The sequence below is a fragment of the Pleurodeles waltl genome, chromosome 8 (genome assembly GCF_031143425.1).
Source record: "Pleurodeles waltl isolate 20211129_DDA chromosome 8, aPleWal1.hap1.20221129, whole genome shotgun sequence".
In the NCBI taxonomy this organism is placed as follows: domain Eukaryota; kingdom Metazoa; phylum Chordata; class Amphibia; order Caudata; family Salamandridae; genus Pleurodeles; species Pleurodeles waltl.
Genome location: NC_090447.1, coordinates 424,224,356 through 424,245,050, shown reverse-complemented (window position 1 = coordinate 424,245,050; position 20,695 = coordinate 424,224,356). Strand labels below are relative to the sequence as shown.

General features: G+C 43.4%; 1 protein-coding gene across 2 annotated transcripts in view; it reads right to left on the bottom strand.

Moving 5' to 3' along the window:
- The window catches only part of LOC138250007 (uncharacterized), a 117,990-nt gene that overhangs the window by 39,678 nt on the left and 57,617 nt on the right, over nt 1–20,695 (bottom strand). For both annotated transcript variants that reach the window (XM_069204309.1, XM_069204308.1), the window contains exon 4: nt 19,504–19,571. In XM_069204309.1, coding sequence (XP_069060410.1) covers nt 19,504–19,571 — 68 coding nt within the window. The remainder of the gene's footprint in view (nt 1–19,503; nt 19,572–20,695) is intronic.

Sequence of the window (20,695 nt, the reverse complement as noted above, 5' to 3'; positions counted from 1 at the left end):
CTACACAGGCAGGCAATTGTGCCATAAGTATTACTACAGTATATTACAAAAGTATTTTAATCAATACTTTTTTGTGTTATTCTTTATAGACATATGTAGTGCTTAATACCCAGCATTGCTTCTTTCATTTTAATGATCACTCATTGAGCTTTGGGTATGTCCTATGTAGGTTAGTAAAGAGGTAGTGCAAAGTCTGTAACCTTAAGCAATCATGTCTGACAGACTCTGACGCTCTTTTGCCCATCTCAACAGAACTACTGATACCAGCACAGGCTATAATACTTCACTAGTAAATGCATGTAGGGATCTCTAGACACTACTAATGCAGTTTCATAACATGTTGGACAGACAGCTAAATTAGATCAAGCCCAGATACATTCCTTGGCAGATACTGATCAGGAAACGCATCAATTAGCATGACCACCAACTGAAAGTTTCTTATGTGATCCACGCCAGTTCCACACTTTGCTGAAACACTGTAAATTTCACGTTCTGTGTCATCCTGTGTTATCCTATTATGTAGCAAAATGCACCATGTGAAACTGTGCTTTTCTCAGGAGGCAAGACTGGCTTGGCTGAATTCCTTGCTGGAAAATGATAACCCACTCCTGAACAATTTTCCTAACCTCATGCCAGGGTGTTGTTTTGCATTTGTGATACCAGACACTGAGCACAAGCCAGTGGTTTGGAATTCACATAGCTTAGCTTTGTTTAACCAAAGAGGCTCTTCAGTGTTCTGGAACTACAACCACCGCTAAGTGGAGCTGCTCAAGAAGCACAACTTTTGCAGTCATTTAGAAGCTGTTTATTTATTTAATTTGTCTAGTGGCTACACTAGCATGTACTATGTAGACGTTATGTCAACAGGCGGATGCTACTCATATCTGTCCCGATGACGGGCCTTCAAAAAAATCACTTCTTGGATAGAAACTTTGACATACTCACTGTTTGCTTCAGACATTAATTGTACAGATTATGTGCCAGAACTGACATTTAGTTATAGCCACCCCAGGGACGAAGTATATATGACTCATTTAGTATTCTTGTCTTTCTTGTTGTGTAATTTATTTCTCTATGATCACTTATCACTTGCACTCTATTATGCTTTATATTGTTCTAAGGAGATTGTCTCAAATATAATTTTGTACTTTGCTTTTTTCTATTATTGGGAGTGAAAGATTTACACTTGAGTGGCTCATTGATTTTATAATTGGTTTTATCTGTAAATAAATGGGAATCACTAGACCTTCTGTACAAAATTTCATATCGTAAAAAGAGGTCGCAAATTACACTCCAACTTTTTTCAAATTAAAACAAACTTTGTGAACTGAATCATGCACTAATAGGTTGGTTCACAAAATTTGTAATACTTCTAAGTGCAGAAAACCACGTCTGTGATCGCATGTCCAATAAAATAACTTTTATTTTTTATTTTTAGGAGCAGCTCGTTTTAGTAAAGGAAACATAACTGCATGGACAATATATTTTCTTTGTTTGTTTTACGGTTGGCAGTCTTCCCAAAGGGACCCCTTCCCGTCTGCCAATGGGTTGCCATCTCTGAGCCATCTGTAAAACTTCAATATTTCACGATTTTGGTAGCAAAACATTGCTACATATCTTAACAAATAGGTTTTTGGAAGACATATCCCCCAAAACATGCCCCTTCCAAATAGTGATGGGCTTCTAAGCCCATTTATCGTTTCTGTGTCCTACTGCCAAATGGAAAATGGGTTATGTATATAATAAAAAGCCATTTTGCTGTTGCACACTCTATGATATTGCAAATTGCAGGCTTTGCCACCACAAAATGGCTTTGTACATTAGGTTTACTGTGGATTTAAGGTTTCTGGTGGGTTAAAACTTGCACTTCTGGTTGACTGCACCCTGTCTTAGGCTATATATTCGGGGGGGAGAGGGGTCAACACACTATATCAGTGCTTGCCTGGGCTTCAATTTTTGGATACTTTCATATATTTTTTGTGAGGTTTCAAGCTCCAATCTATCTCATTGTGGAGCATTTGCAAATACATAACCAGCCACTTACGAGCTGTTCATTCATAGGTTTTTAAATTAAAGTGTTTTTATGTATTTTAATAATATTTTGGAGATTTTACTGGCTATTAACAGCTGTGTAGATATGTATTGCTATAACCTGTTTTAATGTGGTATTTATGCATTTCAATATGTATTATGAATGATATGATTGCTCTGTGATGTGCACTTTGATGTTTTTTAACCGAATAAAGATTTGTAAATACAAATAAATAAATAAATCAGGTTTACTGTTTATGTCAATAGTTTAACCAAATGGCAGTCAAGACTAAGACTGAGATTAAGAATGCCAGAGTGCCCTGTAATGGCGTAAGGCTTGGCGGTGCTGGCGGTCCTAATCCGCCAGGGCAACACTGCAAGCAGAGCTGCCCTAGGGATTACAACACCCTTCTCCGCCAGCAGGTAATTGGCGGAAATACCGCATGGTCAGTACAGGGCCTCCCCAGCTAGCCCCGGATGCTGGTGCACCCTACGCACTACAGCATTGCTGCCATCTCTATTACAAGCTGGGGACAATGCTGTAGGCTTTTTCCCGCTGAGTTTCCGCCCGCTGACCTAGCGGGAAACTTGCGATGGGCCAAACGAGGAGGCTGCCACACCGGCGGCAACCTTCCCGTCCGGACTTCGGCAGACAGGCTTTTCCGTCCACTGAATTCATAATAAGGCCCTATGTCTCTAGCATGTCGGTCCGCATAACCACACATCTTCATCCTAGGCCAAAAGTTACAAGATGTGACGTGTACAACACAGTCATGCAGATTGTCACACTTCTTATATCAAATCTCTATTCAAACATGTGCATAGTAACTACACTCCATTCAGGAAACTAGCACCCGAAATTATACAAATTAAAGGTCATTAAAGTCCTTTAAAGAAAGATAAAAGGTAACTTCATAAACTTGGCAATATGTTTTGATTGTGGTAAAGCTCTTCACTACATTCAAGAATGCCCTAGAAGTCCTGTTTGACTGGCAGTGATAAACTGTAAGAACTCACACGTAGCAGCCTATAAACCAAAATTATCTTCTGATTAAAAATCCCATATTAAAAAGTTTTTGCTAATATTATACACAGAACAGTAGCTCATTTGGCTCCCAAATCCAATTTTCAAAACAATATTCAGTAACCAATGCCTTTAGTAGTAATGCTCGTATCTGTTGCTACTTGTAATTTTCTAGATGTAACTTAAACTTGAAACAATTTTGCTCTCTCTGTACAAGAGAGCATGCCTGAACCAGTGGAGCTATAGATGTTTCTGACCCATTCATTCTAATACTGGTGTCTTAAATACCATGTCAGGTGTCGCATGTAGAATGGATCAGTATCGATCACTTTATGCCCTCGATTTTGGCCTTAGCTTTAGCTTTCTACACAAGGTAATTGATTGGGTGACACATACCATATCCCTAAATTTAACTGATTATAAAGACGTCTGCTTTGAATCATTCCTTGAAGAGATTTATTGCCTCATATGTGTTTGTCACACTCTTTCATAGCACATACATCAAATAGGAGCTACTCAGAATGATCTTCCCTAATGTTAGCATAAGCACCAACTTTCCTTTCCTAGAATTCAAAGAAAAGCTGAGGAAACACCTTTTTAAGGTGCACTATCCTTGACCCAATCTCCTCCCTTGACGATCCCCAAATAATAGTGTCTTCCTAGGGGCATGCTCCCTGCTCACACCTCTGTTGCTCTCAAGTTATGCTCGCTTTCTACAAATACAAACACATACATGCTATAAGGAATACTAAGATGTATTCAGTGAGAAAGATGAAGGACCCCAGCCCCCACATCAGCAATAAGGCTGTCAGTCAAATAATTTCTGGTACTATGGTTCCTTGTGGTAGAGGTTACGCCCTCATGGAGGCAGAAGACTGATAACTGTAAGGTTTTATCATGGCAGTGAGATATTGGCTATAGTGCTGCCAAACAGACTGCAAAATGTGGATTTGGACATGGGGCATTCAAATCTGAGTGGGTTTCTGATATCCTGAAATATGACCTGTAGCCCTGGTTTTCACATGAGTAATACTCACCACCCTCTCTGTAGCATTCATATTTTGGTACTGATTTGATGTGAACATGTGGAGGAGCAGGTGCACTTCCTAATCGGAGTGTAAAATGTACCATGGGAACACCTCATTCCCAAATGGCCTCTAAAAAGATGGGCACAAACATTTATTGTGGGTGTGCAAGACCTGTCTGCCCTTCGCTCTTTCAGTCATAGACACTTACACCCACGGTGGAGGTCAGAAGCGCACCCAATCCCTCTCTGTTGACCCATAATCGTTGTCCCTGGAATGTAAAGCATGAACTTATTAAACAATGTCTGTGGGTACAATGTCTGTGGGAAGAGAATAATTTTCATAAATCTAAGTCTGCCTCAATGCCTTTTAAATCACCAATGGGTTGGTATCACTTAATGGTAAATCGCCGCACATTGCTCCCTCTCTGCCTATGCAAGGCCTTAGCAGGTCTAGTGTTGACAACACCTCTCCGACCTCTGTGTGGTCATATGCCCTATTAAGGCATATGTAATGACACTCAGAGCTTTTCCTAATTTCAACAAAGTCTTTCAAGAACAGTCTTCAGAAACCTCTGTGGAATATTCTGAAAAAAGTGCTTTGCCAACCTGGACAGTGTCTGGAAAAATAGAGAGGATTTTTGATATTTAGAAAATCTGTGCTTGCTTTGAAATTTACAGGATGTTTTTCTGAATACTTGACAAACATTACAATTCTATACAGACTGTCAATGACATTTAATGTAAAACAAAACTTTAGTTCACACTTTCAATGAATGATCTACTAACATTTTTAAGGACAATCCTTGAATATTTCACAAAGAAAATAGTTTTTCATTCTGCAGAAATCAGAAGATACTGTACTAAATTAATTCATTTTCTTCCCAATCTATGTTAAGCAGAAAATTGGGCCCCATAAACTAGAACATCAAAACTATTGGCCCGGGTCAGAAAGCCCTTTGAGTATGTGTTAGAAATGGGGTCTTTGGTTGGCAGTCAGGTTACCCCCTGTCCAAGCAAGGGCCCTCACTTTAGTCAGGGTAAGTCACACACAATCCAAACTATCCTGTGCCCACCCTCTGGTAACTTGGCACTGAGCAGTCAGGCTTAACTTAGAAGGCAATGTGTAAAGTATTTGTGCAATAAATCATACACTAACACCATATAGCACCACATAAGTACACCACACAGTGTTTAGAAAAATATATAATATTTATCTGGATAAATGCAGGTAAAAATGATTAAAATGCAATAAGTAGATGTTGAAATATCACTGTAAAAGTGATATTAAGGGGGTCATTACTACCCTGGCAGAAGGCGGAGAACCGGCGGTAAGACCGCCAACAGGCTGGCGGTCTTACCCCAGCGTATTATGACCTTGGCGGTTACCGCCATGGTCATCCGCTGGTTCTCCGTTCCGCCCGCTGGGCTGGAGACCTGGGTCTCCAGCCCGGCATCCGTCACTATACCGCAGGCGGTATTCTGACCCTGCTCACCGCCGTGGTTTTACAGCGGTCTGAACCGCCATGAAACCATGGCGGTAAGCACTATCAGTGCCAGGGAATTCCTTCCCTGGAACTGATAGGGATCTCCATCACCCCCCACCCCCACCCCGACTCCCTCCCCTACACCCCCCACCACCCCTGCCACCCCCCAAAGGTGGCAGGGCCCCCCTCCCCACCCCGACCCCCAACATCACTTCACTCATACCCACACAACACGCACGCAGGCACCTCCTACACACTCACACACGCCAACATACATGCCTACATCCACACACACAGGCAGACATGCACACCCACATTCAAACATACACGCACACATCCATACAGACATACCCACAGACATACACGCACTCATTCCCATACACGCAACACCCCGCAGGCATCCATGCACTCACACACCCCCTCTACATACACAGACGCACACCCCCATGCACCCACACAACACACAACACCCCCCCACCCCCCTCCCCTCACGGATGATCGACTTACCTGGTCTGACGATCCTCCGGGAGGGGTCGGGATCCATGGGGGCAGCTCTGCTGACACCACACCGCCAACAGGACACCGCCACGCCGAATCACAGGACGTGATTCGGTGGGCGGTGTTCTGTTGGCGTTGCGGTGGAGGTGGAGCAACCTCCACTTCCCTGCCGCCCGCCAGTATGGCTGTTGGCGGCTCTCCGTCGGAAAAAGGTCGGAGAGCAGCCAACAGTCATAATACGCCGAGCGGCAAACCGCCACTACTGGCGGTCTTCCGCACGGCGGTCCCTCGGCGGTCTTGTAAAAAGTTGTAATGACCCCCAAAGTGTCTTAAGTCTTTGCAAAACAAATAAATGTCTCTTAAAAGCAATGAAGGTCTCTTGCAAGCACAAAGTACCTGGTTTGCATTCAAAATCTCTGCAAGGGACTGCAGAGGAGGTGATGTGTGGAAAACGGAGAGGTGTGCGTTGGTTTCGCCCCTTCGCACCCTGACTTGCGTCGTTATTTCCCACACAGGGGAACGCTTTGCGCTGAATTCCAGCACTCGGACTTGGTTCCTCTTCCGGTTACGGGGTTTTCTGGCACCCCCGGGACTGTGCGTGGAATCCTGCCTGGGCTTGCGGAGCGAAGTAACAAGCGCTGCGCCGATCCAGTGGGCATTGCGTGGAAATTTCTCACAAGCGGCAGACGCTGCGTCGATTCCTCTCTAGAAGTCAGGCTGCGTCGTCCCGGGTCGGCTGTGCGTCAATCCGGTGGGCCGTGCGTCGAAGTTCTGGTCGCAACGCAGGTGCTGCATCGATCTTTTCCTTGCCAAGTTGGGCTGCGTTGTTCCGGTTTGCCTTGCAGTGAATTTCTCACAGCAAGGCAGGCTGTGCGTCGTTTTTAGCTAGCTGTGCATCGAATTTTCGATGCTCAAGGAGTCCAGTTGCAGGAGTGAAGTCTTTTGGGTCCTGAGACTTCAAGGAGCAGGAGGAAAGCTCTATACAAACCCTTGGAGAGCACTTCTCAGCACAGCCAGGGAGCAGCAAGGCAGCAGGGCAACAGCAAGGCAGCAGTCCTTGTCAGAAAAGCAGTCCCAATGAGTCCTTTGGGCAGCTAGGCAGTACCTCTTGGCAGGTCTGGTTCAAGGATTCTTCACCAGCAGGTTTCTGGTCCAGAAGTGTCTGTGAGGTACATGTCTACCCCAAGAAGTGTCTAAAGTCTGTGGTTTTGGTTCCTCTTCTAATACCCATTTTGGCCTTAGAAGTAGGCCTACTTCAAAGTAAAGTCTCATTTGTTTGAGAAATCCTGCCTTGCCCAGGCAAGGCCTCAGACACACACCAGGGGGTTGGAGTGTGCATTGTGTGAGGGCAGGCACAGCCCTTTCAGGTGCGAGTGACCTATGCACTTTATGCACTTTAGCACTGGTTAGCAGTGGTACCGTGCTCAGAGTCCAGAAGCCAACAAAAACAGGTCAGGAAAAATAGGAGGAAGGACGCAAAAAGTTTGGGGATGACCCCGCAATAAGGGCCAGGTCCAACAGTATGTATGTTGAACTTACATGGGAAAATGGCATCATTTTCAAGTTCAGGCTATTCACAAAAGATAACTGGACACTAGTAAATCCAGGTACTCAACAGAAATAGCATCTCATGACTGTGTAACACTGCACAAGAGTAAATCCTACACCACAGGCGCGGAGTGGTTGCACCAGGGCAGGGTGCCCTATAAAATTTAAGAACCCCCACTAACTAGAGAATTTGAAGATACTCACAAGGTTATTTACAACCAATTCTCAAACCACAAATTGTCAGAGATTCCGACTCCTGCCTAGGATCTAAGTAAATCCATTCCTAAAATGGTCATGGTCTTGGAATACCCACAAAACAAGAGAATGTAAGATGATTTCTGGACAGGGACAAATATCTTCTCTGGGGAGACAAAAAGTGAACAAACATTGGCAAAGCCAATAGGTTTCACCTCTGCGAACTCTTGCTTTTGTCAATGCTTCTCAGATATGTTACACAGCAGTGCTAGCTGCTGTGCAGCATGTCTTAAAGTAAAAAAAAACCAGTATGACGTGGTCAACGCATAGGCATGTTGCAGATTGGCGCTAGCTGATGTACAACATGGTTTGAAGTTTTTTTTAAAAAGCTATGGAAAGGTTAGGACTGGAAAAGATCACATGCAAATGGCATAGAAAGGGCCAAGCTCTAGGGCAGAGGTCTTCAACCTGGGAGTCGTGACCCCCAGGGGGGCCGTGGAGTTCTGGAAAGGGGGTCGTGCATTCCCCCAGCCGATTGTTAAAATGCCTTAGGTGAACGTTGATTTATTGAGTCTCCTGTGCTGTGAAAGCTGCACAGACAGCTACGGAGGCCTTCATACCAGGGTGCCGGCTTCCAGAATGGAATGCAAATGTGTTCAGCGAGAGGATTTGCAATTGTAAAGGGTAGTCTGGGACTGTAAAGGATGCTTGGGAGCTGATTGAATCACAAAGCTTTGTGATAACAAACATTTATTCTTTTTTAGGGGTAGTGCTAAGATTTAAGAAGTGTGTGTGCTTTTAATTGTGGTTACACAGCACTTACTTCATCTGGAGGTGTTGAAAGGACAGTTATTTTAAAAAAGGTATTGCATATACTCTGGTATTACTTAAATCTACTATCTTACATATTCACAGTGCTTTCTGTCACAGGCTGTGACCTCGTGGCACTAAAAATACACATCACTATTCCCAACTGCACCAACCAGGATTTAATTCTGTCGCTCTCTGGTTACACACAGACCTCTGCAGTGTAAGTAAATCTTTATTTCGGCTAAAAGCCATAAAAGCATCGGAATAAAAAAAAAAGAAAAAGTATAAATACATACAGACATTCATCGTAAAAAGGCTCGAATGTAAATAAAGTGCCATACAGTTAATGTCCCAACCAAATCCTAAAACAATAAAAGTAATATAAACATACATTCATTTAAACTAAAACTGATTAAGAACACTCAATAATGTTACACAATTAAGAGCCTATCTACCTAGATCCTATTAATTAATCAACAATCAACAGGTGTCTTCACAAATTAACAAGTTAATCAAGTGGGAATTCTCTAGATCTTACAGTCCATGCATATTGGAAATACCGCACAACTGCAAAGGATACCTTATCACTTGTATCACTTGTCCATATGCGAAGAAATGCCCTGTAATTTCTTATCCCGAGCAATCTACATAGGGGAATGATCCACTTCTTTCGAGGAATCGAGTATCTGGGGCAAAAAAAAACAAAATGTGCCAGGGTCTCAGGTTGCATTGGGCAGAAGTAGAAAAAACCTGAGGTGCAATCAGCCTTGTTCCACCTTGAGGTAAACAATTTTAACGGCATGGTCCCTAGTCTGAATTTGATGAAAATACTTTTAATGTAAGGTGGTTTTACGTTATCCATATGAATTTCAAACTTTGGGGAGCATTTATGATCTAAAAACTGTCCTGTCCTACTACCTTGCCCCTGGCTGGAACATATCTGCATCAAAACCATCTCCCAATAACATCACTTTATGCATGGTGTCACTTGCTTGGTTAAATCGTTAGGAACTCTCCACACCTCCTCCATTTTAATATGGTAACAAATATCTCTAACGTATTTAAACCAAGGAATTGACAATGCGCCATTGAGAGCTAGTAGCTCTGCTACAGCTGCTTAGTAGGGAGCCAAATGATCAGAAGACCAAAGGCGCACCCAATACATAAGTGGTCTCAAAGCAATTTCATTATGAATCTTGTTAAGCGCTAAGTCAAATCTAAGGGGGATAAGAGGTGTATTCATCGGCAAGCGCAACAAGCAACGTATAAATCGATTTTCAACCAATGTCAGGTTCCTGGAGTTACAATGGCCCCAGAGCTCGGCACCATAAGTTGTAGCCGCCACTGCCGCAGCCTTATATACAGTGATAGCCGGCTAAATTTGCCCTTCCATAGAGTTTTTGATTTTCCTTCCTATCACCGCTGACCTTTGCAGGAGGACAGAGGCACTCCTTTCAATTTGTGCCGACCATTGTTGATCGTCCAAAAGTCTGATCGCCAGGTAGTCAAATTGGTTGACGCGTTCTATAAATTGGCCATCAATAATCATTTTCCCCCTAAAGGTCTTATGCGGGTTAAAAGCCATGAACTTGGTCTTGTATGCATTGATTTGAAGGACCCTCTTCTCGCAGAACCTAGGAAAAGCATCTAATTCATTTTGGAGGCCCAATGGAGTTCTTGACATCAGTAGGGTGTCGTCTGCAAACATAAGGATAGGAACCGGGGTTCCTGCTAGCTTGGAGGCATCATGGTTACATTGCATCAGCTGGTCTACTGCACCATTGATGTAGAGGCTAAACAGGGTAGGGGCCAATACACACCCCTGTCTGACCCCTTTTGCAATGGGAATAGCAGCTGTCAAGTCGCCACCCTGTGACCACCGAACCTGGGCATAGGTTCCCACATGGAGGTGTTTTATCATTCTCAGTAATTCACTATTGAGATTATAAGACTCCGAGACATTCCATAACAAATCCCGAGGGACCAAATCAAATGCAGTCTTCAGATCAATAAAAGCAACATACAGGTGGTCCTTGTTTAAATTCAGGTATTTCCAGGAGTTTAAATCTAAATACCTGATCTATTGTGCTAAGCCCTTTCCTGAATCCTGCCTGAATATCCGAAAGGACCTGAAAATCCTCAATCCATGTATGCAGTCTAGTCAGAACCTGCTTACAAAATATCTTCTGGCTCACATCAATTAGGCTTATTGGTCTATAATTGGCTGGTAATTCCCTAGCCCCCTTTTTATAAATGGGGACTATTATTGCTCTTCGCCATGTGGGGGGGCACTCACCAACCCTCAGAATCGCATTGCTAAGGGTGTTTAAGTACAGAGACTTAGGGTCAGATGTAGGAAACAGTTTGCACGTCGCAAAAAGCAAATTTTGCTGTTTGCGCAGTGCAAACTGCACTTTCCAATGCACAAAACCCGTTTTGTGAGTCGCAATTAGGAAGGGGAGTCCCCTTCCTATCTGTGAGTTACAGTGCAATGCCAGATTACTTTGTGACCGCGAACGCGGTCGCAAACCAATCGCAGTTAGCACCCATTTCAAATGGGTGCTAACCCGTTCGCAAAAGGGAAGGGGTCCCCATGGGACCACTTCCCCTTTGTGAATGCCATGAAAAAATTTTTACAGAGCAGGCAGTGGTCCTAACGTTTAATTTTTTGTTTTTGTAATGCATCTCGTTTTCCTTTAAGGAGCCGCCTGGTTACCTCTTTCCATGGCCGCATTGACGTTTCTGGGGTGTGCAAGTAGCTCATTAGCATAATTTGCCATTTAACCGGTTTCACATCGCCTGTTCCGGTAACGCTCAGGTGCAGCACGTCTTCTCTCCAGAGCTGCCTGGTGTCTTGATTTCCCAGGCACTGATTTCGCTGAAGCACAGTGAAGTCTTTTCGACGCAGAATTGCAGAAGCACCAGTTGTTCAGCCTCCTGAGGGTTCCCCCCGTGCCCGTAACATTCAGGCCTAGGGACGCTCTGCCATCCCGCCCAGGCCACCGCGCCTCCTTGTTCGATTGTCACCTGTACTTCCCTCGCATCTCCACCCGCTCAAATATTTCCCCTCTCGTTCCACAGCCGTCTGCTCCTAGCGCAGGTAGGCGAGTTACACTGACCTGTGCAGTGAATTAACTAATAGAGGTTTCATAATGCACTACAGTTACAACTTTCTTTTATTCATTTTTCATTTAAGATGGCTGTTAATTTATATGTAGATACCTGGCGGTGAAAGACTTAAAAACAACTTAGAATATTTTGGGGTTTATTTATGAGAGGCTTGCACCTCCGGAGTATCACTTTTTTTTTATGCTTCAGCAGCACAAGCCTTTCAATCATACGTTTGAGGTGACGCAAAGCCACCCTGCATGGCTTTGCATGGCCTCATAGATATGGGGTAAGGCAAAGCAGCGCAAGCTGCTGCGTTGCCTTACTTTGCGTCAAGGAGGCTTTCCATGGGTGTTGCAGTGGGTGTTCCCAAGCAACACCCATGGATTTTGACGCTGCCCCAGATTTACAAAATCACGTAAACTGGAGCAGTGCCAAAATCTTACGCCTCCCCAGACCAGGCATAATGAAGAGAAATGTTTTAATTTCTCCTTGTTTTTCCTCTTTCCATGTGTGTTGCTACCTGCCGCACATATAGAAAGAGGTACAATGCCTCTCTGGATTGTTTTTGTGCAGGAAGGTGCCTCTTCCTGCACAAAAACAATCCTGCCTATGTTGACGCTAGGCAGCAATTTGTGCGCCAGCGCAGGGGGAAAGGACAGAAATGCACTGTATTTCATAAATACGGTCCATTCCTGCCCTTTTGTATTGACGTAGGGCAGCGTAGCAAGAAGACCTGTGGCACTGTCCTATGCCAAATCCTCATAATTGAGGACCTTTGTTTTTAGCTACACCTTTGACCACGCACCCATACTCACTGACCTTTGGTTTGGTAAACACTGTTTAATTTTACTATTATTTCCTCACTGTAAAAATGATTTGCTGTGGGAAATTGGGACATTTATTATTGTCGATGATGAGGAATACCAGGTTCTAGAACTTTTTGTCAGGAGGGTGTCCTTACACCTAACTATCTTTGAGAGGGAGTCCCAGCATCAAAAGGTTTGAAGACCCCTGCTCTAGGGCATGGACCCACGAGCCCAGGGGGAAATCTGGAGGAGGTGCTGTCCAATGAGAAGTAAGAAAAGGAGAGCGAGGTGGGAGCCAACCAAATGTTAGTAACAGGAAAATACATCAAACAAAGAAAATGTATTTATTTCCTAGCCTTTATAATTTTTTTAACTTTACAATGCCGGAACAACATGCATATCATTCCCCTTTCACGCTGCATTTGTGGCTTGCCTTATCTAAGCTAGGAAAGGTAGAACGATTGTTAATCATACAAACCAAACAGCTCTATTTCACAAGCGTCCGACATAAGGACTCGTTTTTGTGAATCGAGCAAAATGTGCGAGACATCACTCATAGAGAGTCATCAAATGAATTTGAAAACATACTTCATTCTTAATGTTTGCATCTGTCAGAATGTAACACTTCTGCTGCTCCAAAACAACTTCTTTGAAAAAAACAATGTCAAATCAAACAGACCTATACATTTATTTATTTATTGGAAAACTGCAATAGTCGTCCTCACTGCTCCTTTGAGGACAAGCAAGATGTGGTCTGCCATACAATATATAACAACACGGAGTGCATGTAAAGTGTGGTGACATGTTTTTTATGTTAGGACGTAAAAGGCACATTGCATACTGAGGGCCAGATTTACAAGGCCCTCGCGCCTCTTAGCACCACACTAGAGTAATTTTTTATGAAGGTAATGTGGTGTTAAGGAGGCCATTCTCCTTCACCATATTTAGCATTGCGCCACTTTGTAACCCCTTGCGCTACATTATGCCTGCGCCAGACATAATGTGTGCAAGGGGGGCGTTCCCCCACAGGGAGGCCTGTAAAAATGGTGCAGTGAAATTTACAACATTTCAGTGTGCCATTTCTGACTCACTCATTACTTTTAGTGGGCCTCCTTTTACTTAGCAGGATTAGCGCCACAATTTATGGCGCTAATCCTGCTAAAATACCACAATAGCGTCATAAATTATGATGCTATTTTCCTAACGTGCGCCATGGTGCACCGTAGTTCAAATTTGGTGCACACATGGTGTATCTAGGGCAGAGCAGGGGCGCAAGAAAAAGTGGTGCATTACAGCAGATGCACCTTTTTCTTGTAAATCTGGCCCTTAGTCTCTGTGTGGTACACGTTGTTACTTTCTGTGTGTATTGAAGAGGCTGGTGGACGCTGAGTCCTTGAATCCTAACCTGTAGAATCTTTACATTTTATGTACGTTTGTGTGTCCATCTCATACACTGTGTTTCATGTCACACACATATGGCCTCATTACGAGTTTAGCGGAGGGGATTACTCCATCACAAACGTGACGGATATCTCGTCCGCCGTATTACAATTTCCATTATATCCTATGGAACTTGTAATACAGCGGACGGGATATCCGTCACATTTGTGATGGAGTAATCCCCTCCACCAAACTCATAATGAGGCCCTTAGTATCAAGAAATAATGAAGCCTGTTGTTTTAATAAACCACGTAATAGTGAATACTTGTTTTTTTCAGCGCTACAGATTTTCGGTAAATAAAAGTAGAGACAGAGAGAGAATGAGGAAGACAAAGAAGGAGAGAATAAGAATAAATCGATTTGCCCAGGATCACAAAATATAGCTATTGGTTGCGCAGCTGAATTTTCTAAACCTCAGCTGCAGGTGACAGTATTTTTAACTTTTAACTAAGTTAATATTCATATTTGAAATCGTATATTGGTATATTTTAGCATATTAGTGACAGGTCTTATTGATTTTATTGTACTTGACACTTTCGGTCTGTGTTCAGAGGCCATCTGTGCCAAAACAGATTATTTGATCCTTACCTCTCCTCGCTTCTTGTGACCACTTCAGTTTTAGCTGGCCTACCGGTTGTGCCCTTTCCCCCTCCGGCAGAGTAGTGAATTGGCTCGTTCGGAGCACACAGCCGGCAGCCATTTTTTCTCTTCTACTTCTGCACATTCACGGACGCCATCTTGGGAGGTCAGCGGTCTAGCCACTTGACTCTCCTGATTTGAAAACCAATTAAGGCCAGCGATGCTGCGGTCGTGAAGCGGACGCGCGCTGCAGCAAGCCCGTCTGTGCCCGTCCGTGCAAGGGGACAGGATATCCTACAATGCTGACTTTCTCCATTCACTCAGACCAGATCCAGTAGATGACTGTGATGGGCAATTGGATTTTAAGGAAGTTACCCTACCCTGTACTAGTTGTCAGGCACGTCTGCAGCCGTCAGCTCAGACCAGCCTTGTGCCTCATAAAGCTTCACAAAGTACGTTTCCTTTGGCAAATTGTAGATCTCTGGCCAATCATAATCTGGATATTAACCTTCTCTTGAGCGAGCAGAAACCCACAGCCCTGTTTTTAACAGAGACCTGGGTCCATGATGGCTCAGCACCAGATGTAGCCTTAACTTTGCCTAATGAGTACTCAATAACCAGGCTTGACAAAGCCTCTGGGAAAGGGGGGAGATGTCTATCATCTTTAGGGACTCAGTCAAGGTCACTTCCTGTTCCCTTCAGTTGCCAGACTGTGAGAGTATGTCTTTTTCTATTTTTTTAAACTCTCATTCTAGTTTTTCTGGAGCCCTAGTATATCGTCCCCCTAGCCCAGCACAACACTTCCTACAAGCTTTTTCGGAGCAAGTTGCAGACCCAATAAGCAACAAGCCAAATTTCACAATTCTCAGTGATTTTAATATCTATGCAGAGAATCAAGATAATACTGTGGCTAAAAGATTTTTGTCGGACATGAGGGCCTTAGACCTTACACCACTGATTAAAGGTCCCACACGCAATAAAGGTCAAAGCATCGACCTTGTTTTTAGCAACGCAGTTGGTTTAACTTCCTTGCCTCCCACCCAACTGGCTTGGTCGGACCACTTTTCCATTTCCTTTAACTTTCCTATTTTAGCATTTGGTAAACCATCCCAAATTATAACCCAACCCTATAGGCGTTGGCATCTGCTCAAGGTCAGTGAGTGGATCGGTATTTTAGAGAGTCTAAAACCGGCTTTGAGGGAGAATATGGCCGGTTCCCTAGAAATAGTCAATAAGTGGATCACTAAAAGCCGACATATTATTCTCCCTTACACATCAAGGCCTGGAGGACATCGGAAAAAAGCACCCCTTGGTTTTCCACCCACCTTTGTTCATTAAAGAGAGACTGCAGACATTTAGAAAGAAAATGGAGAAAATCTTATGACGCTTTACTTAAAGAAGATTATAGGAAGGCGATCAGACGGTTTCATGTGGAAACTGAAGCAGCACAAAGTGCTTAATACGCGGCCAAAATAGAACAGAGCTCTAACTCCCCCAAATACATTTTTCATTTACTAAGAGAAATTGCCCTCCCCCACTGACAAACTGAAGCCGTGGAAGCTTCTTACAAACATAGTAATGACTTGGGTCTATTTTTCCAGAAAATAATCACAGACATTTACTCAGATTTCCCGATAGGTATCCACAGTCCCCAAGTATTCAGTGAGCATTACGCTAATGGCTCAGTGAGGTTTGCACAGATTCCGCCACCCTTAAATCCAGGTCTCCCTTGGATCCTGCACCCCCGTTAATTTTAGCACAAGGGGCATCTGTAATAGTTTCTATTTTGACTGCTCTGTTGAATCTGTCACTGTCTAGCAGTACTATCCCTACACAGTGGAAACACACTATAGTGAAACCTCAGCTTAGGAAACCTATCCTAGATGCATCTATACTCAATAATTATAGACCTATCTCCATGTTGCCAGCCCTCGCCAAAATTCTGGAAAAACACGTGAACACTCATCTCTCCACCTTCCTCGAAGACAATAACATTCTTCATCCTTCTCAGGTGGGCTTTAGACCCTCACACAGCATGGAATCGGCATTGATTGGAGTGACGGAGGAAGTCAGGAAGCGCCTTGATCAGGGACTGGTATCTGCACTTGTGCTTCTTGACCTCAGTGCCGATTTTGACACTGTAGACCACAACATTTTACTTCAGAGAATGAGGGAGATTGGAGTAACAAGGAAAGCGTTAAGTTGGTTTACATCATTTTTAGAAGCAAGATCATTTCAGGTACTTGATCGTTCTTTCTATTCCAATTGCTTCAATAGCTGATGGGGAGTGCCTCAAGGCTCCTCTCTAAGCCCCACATTATTTAATATCTACATGTCGCCAATGGCAAAGATAGTGGAACCATATGGCCTCTCCCTGGTATCACATGCAGATGACAACCAGCTGATGGTCTCCTTCTCCACCAAACAGAATTCAGTTGATTCAGCACATGATCCCTGTCTTCGGGCAGTATCCAAATAGATGTCCTACTGCAAACTTAAGCTGAACGGAGATAAGACAGAGGTCATAATCTTAAGTCATCACGCTCAACTAAATATGACTCTCCCTGTTCTGCATTCGCTAGGAGATTTACCCTCACCCAAGGAACATATCAAGAGTCTAGGAGTATGGCTTGACCCATGGATGACCATGGACCATCAGGAAAAGAAAATCTCTTCCATCTGTTTTGGTATATTCAGACTTCTCAGAAAGGTGTTTAAAATACTTCCGCCTATTGCGAAGAGACTTATCATACAGGCACTCATCATTTCACGCCTGGATTATGGGCATGCCTTGTTTCTCAGTGCCCCAAAATATGTCAAAAAGAAACTACAGGTGGTGCAGAACACTGTTGCCCGCCTTCTCTTTAAAACACCAATCCATGAAGTGGCTAAGTCAGCCCTCTCAGCTCTGCATTGGCTCCCTTTGGAGCAACGGATGCATTTTAAAATATTATGTTGTATTCCCAGAGCCCTTCACGACAAAGACCCGCCGCTTCTGCGAACTCCAGCCTCTTTCCATAATCCTGTGAGACATCTTAGGTCCTCATCGGCGGTCTTAGCTCAGAATCCCCTCAATAAACAAAGCCAAATGGGGTGGAAGATCTGTCATATCTTGGCGCCAAACTGTGGAATTCTCTACCTTTGGCCCTACGACAAACCAGTCATGAATTATCCCTCCGTTGTTTATTTAAAACATGGCTGTTCTGATTCTGTTCCTAAGGCTGTGTTTTGGAAGATCTCTGTATAGCGCTGGGAGGCATCTGGGTAGCCATACACTCTATAAATCTTTATAACATAACATCTCAGGGACACCAAAGTTCGAACTGAACTCTCCTCTGGTGTTCTGCTGGTGATTTACCTACTACGCCATGCACAGGGTAAGACTAGCTATATTGGGCATAAGGAAAACCTCCCAACAGGCATGGGGCTGAGGTGACCTAAGAGATCCTCGGTCTATCCATGCATAAGATCAGAAGCAAGGAAGTACCAAGCTATTTTTTCTTGACAGTTAATGCACATGATTTGTTGTTTCTAGGAAGTAATACACCTGTACTGTGCGACAGCCTTGAACACTGCGCTGAAATATTTAATGAGTTTCTGTTTATAAGTACCAGTAGATTCAATGAATTAGTAGCCAATACATTTAGAAAATGTTGTTGTAATAGGTGTCCTGTGTTTTTCTTCCTAAATCCACTGGGCATTTACTTCAGTTTAACATTAGACTGAAACGTTTTTTCAGCTTTGCTTTTAACTCCTCTTAATGAAGGGAAAGGGGGCATATTCTAATTGTGACCCTGCTGTTTTTTTTAGTTTTAATGCTTTATTACACTTGATAAAACTGTATCAACCCTCTGGCTACCTGCGTTCTACCAACCCCTCCCTGTGCGTTGTTCCTAAGATTAAGCTCATCCGCATGGGAGGCTGCTCTTTTTCACTTATAGGTCCCAAGCTTTGGAACTCTCTTTCAGAACAATTAAGATCCTGCACATTGTTACCAGCTTTCCGCAGACAATGAAAGATGTGGCTGTTTTGAAACATCTAAGCTAGATACACCTACCTGTTTGCTATAAGTGCCAGAAAACCCCAAGTGGGTAGCTATCAGTGCTCTATAAGCATTTTAACTAACATCTGCACTGTTCCCAGTGCGGGAATGTGTTGACGATAATGCATTTGCATTAGTTTGACCCCTGATGAGAGACACTTTACAGGGCTGAGGGAGCAGTGTGAAGAAGGAACACATCTGCTGGTATGGTGTGCGGTCATGGAATTAAAAATAAAAAAAAAGTACCCCAGAAGCACAACACTAGTGGAAGGGCACTGGTTGCCAGCCACTCATCACCAAATGGATACGGTACTTTGTCCAAGCTACAAGGAACGGATAAAGCCAACAAAGCAAAGGAACAAAGAGAGGAACTTCAGCCAGATGACATCAGGGGCTGCTGCTAACCAATTAGAAGCAAGAAAAGAAGCATGACCAGGGAAGACTACCAAAGGTAAGAAATGGGAAGGCTGGGGATGGGATAGAAGCCCCTTTTGAGATTTTTTTTCTAACACAAAATACTTTGCCAGAGCGCAAAATACAAAGGGCTATTGCATAAATGCCAGGAAATCTTCCAGTGCACAATTGTACGCTATGTAACTTTGCACAAATGTCTCTGCATAGCCATAAGTGCAAATTACGTAAGTAAGATGGTAAACCTGGCAATGTTTCACATTCGTAAATCTGTATCATATTAAGATTGTATAAATGCAAGGGCAAATGTCCTAATTTTACTGTGAATTGGGCTTCATGCAAGTTAAATGCAATAATTCAGAGCAGTACATAAGTATTCAACAGTCAGCTATCAAATCATTAGCAAGATCTTCATTTCTACAGTATGCCTTGTAATCAAACGTTTTTGATGAGCTTAGCTTTGCAGAGAAGACTAGAAATCATGTTTTTAACTTTACCTCTAATTGTGGAATGGGTTCAGGTAAATGATTCAAAAATTCATACATTCTTTCACGAAGTTCTGCACCTAAAATAAAGAACAAACGGTGAACATTAAAGAGCTGATAGAGAGACTGAGAGATAACTTTTTATTTTAAAAGCACCATCAATTGCTTTTCCTGTTGGTGTTTTGCATGATTAAGTAAATCATATTCTTATTTTTTTTCAGAAGGGTAAATCATTGAAAAATTATGGAATTCGAGGATTTGAAAGCCAGGGAATAAGACTGGGTGAGTAAATGACCCAGTGAATTCTCTAATTTAACCACTCTATTTTGGAATATGTGCCAGAATAGTAATCCAATTAGACAGGGATATTTCCCCTCAAATCCACCCCCTCGCATTATTTAATCCATATTACAGGAGTTGCTAATTATTCCTGTGAGGCAAAGGAAAGCGTGTTTTTTTTTATTTGACAATAGCATTCAGAGCACAATTTTCCAAATTGGTCTACTACCATAACTGGAAGCTTCTGACACATATATCTAACAACAGATTCCTCACCTTGTGAATTCTCCAGGATCCAGAACCTTTCAAAGCGATGCTCAACAGGAAGCAGGAGCAGAAGCTAGGCATTGCCAAACACAAGAAATGGAGCAGGCTGCACTCCAAGCAGTGGATACGCTCTTTGTCTCATACCAGCTCCCGTTCCAGAACCTGGTCCCACTTGAAGTCACTGTCCTTAAGGAAGTCCTTAAGTAAACTGAAGATGAAGTTGAGGGACAAGCTTCTCCATCAAAATGTCTAAGGGGGAATTGCCTCAGTATGTCACTCCCACTCTGGGTAGAACTTGTGCAGCTGGAATGAAAGGACCAGACTCCATTTCTATCACCCAACTGCAAAGTCTCCCCAACAATGTTCCCAGCGTACCCCAGGTTTCTCAGGCTGTCAACCCTACAGCAAATAAAGGCCTTTAGTAAGGCAATGCATAAGATTTTTAGGATGATATTTGCTCCATCTGGGGTGCCTTCAGGCCCTATGGAGCAGCTGGTGCTCACAGTAAGACTTTTGCAGGTGGGGTCCCATCCTTGCACCAACAGCTCCTTTTGGACATCCATCTGGTTCTATGCCCACGCAGAGTGCATATCATAAAGACAAAGGCATGTGTACTGTCAGAAATTGTGCAGGCTTGCCCTGCTACTTCAGAGCTCCG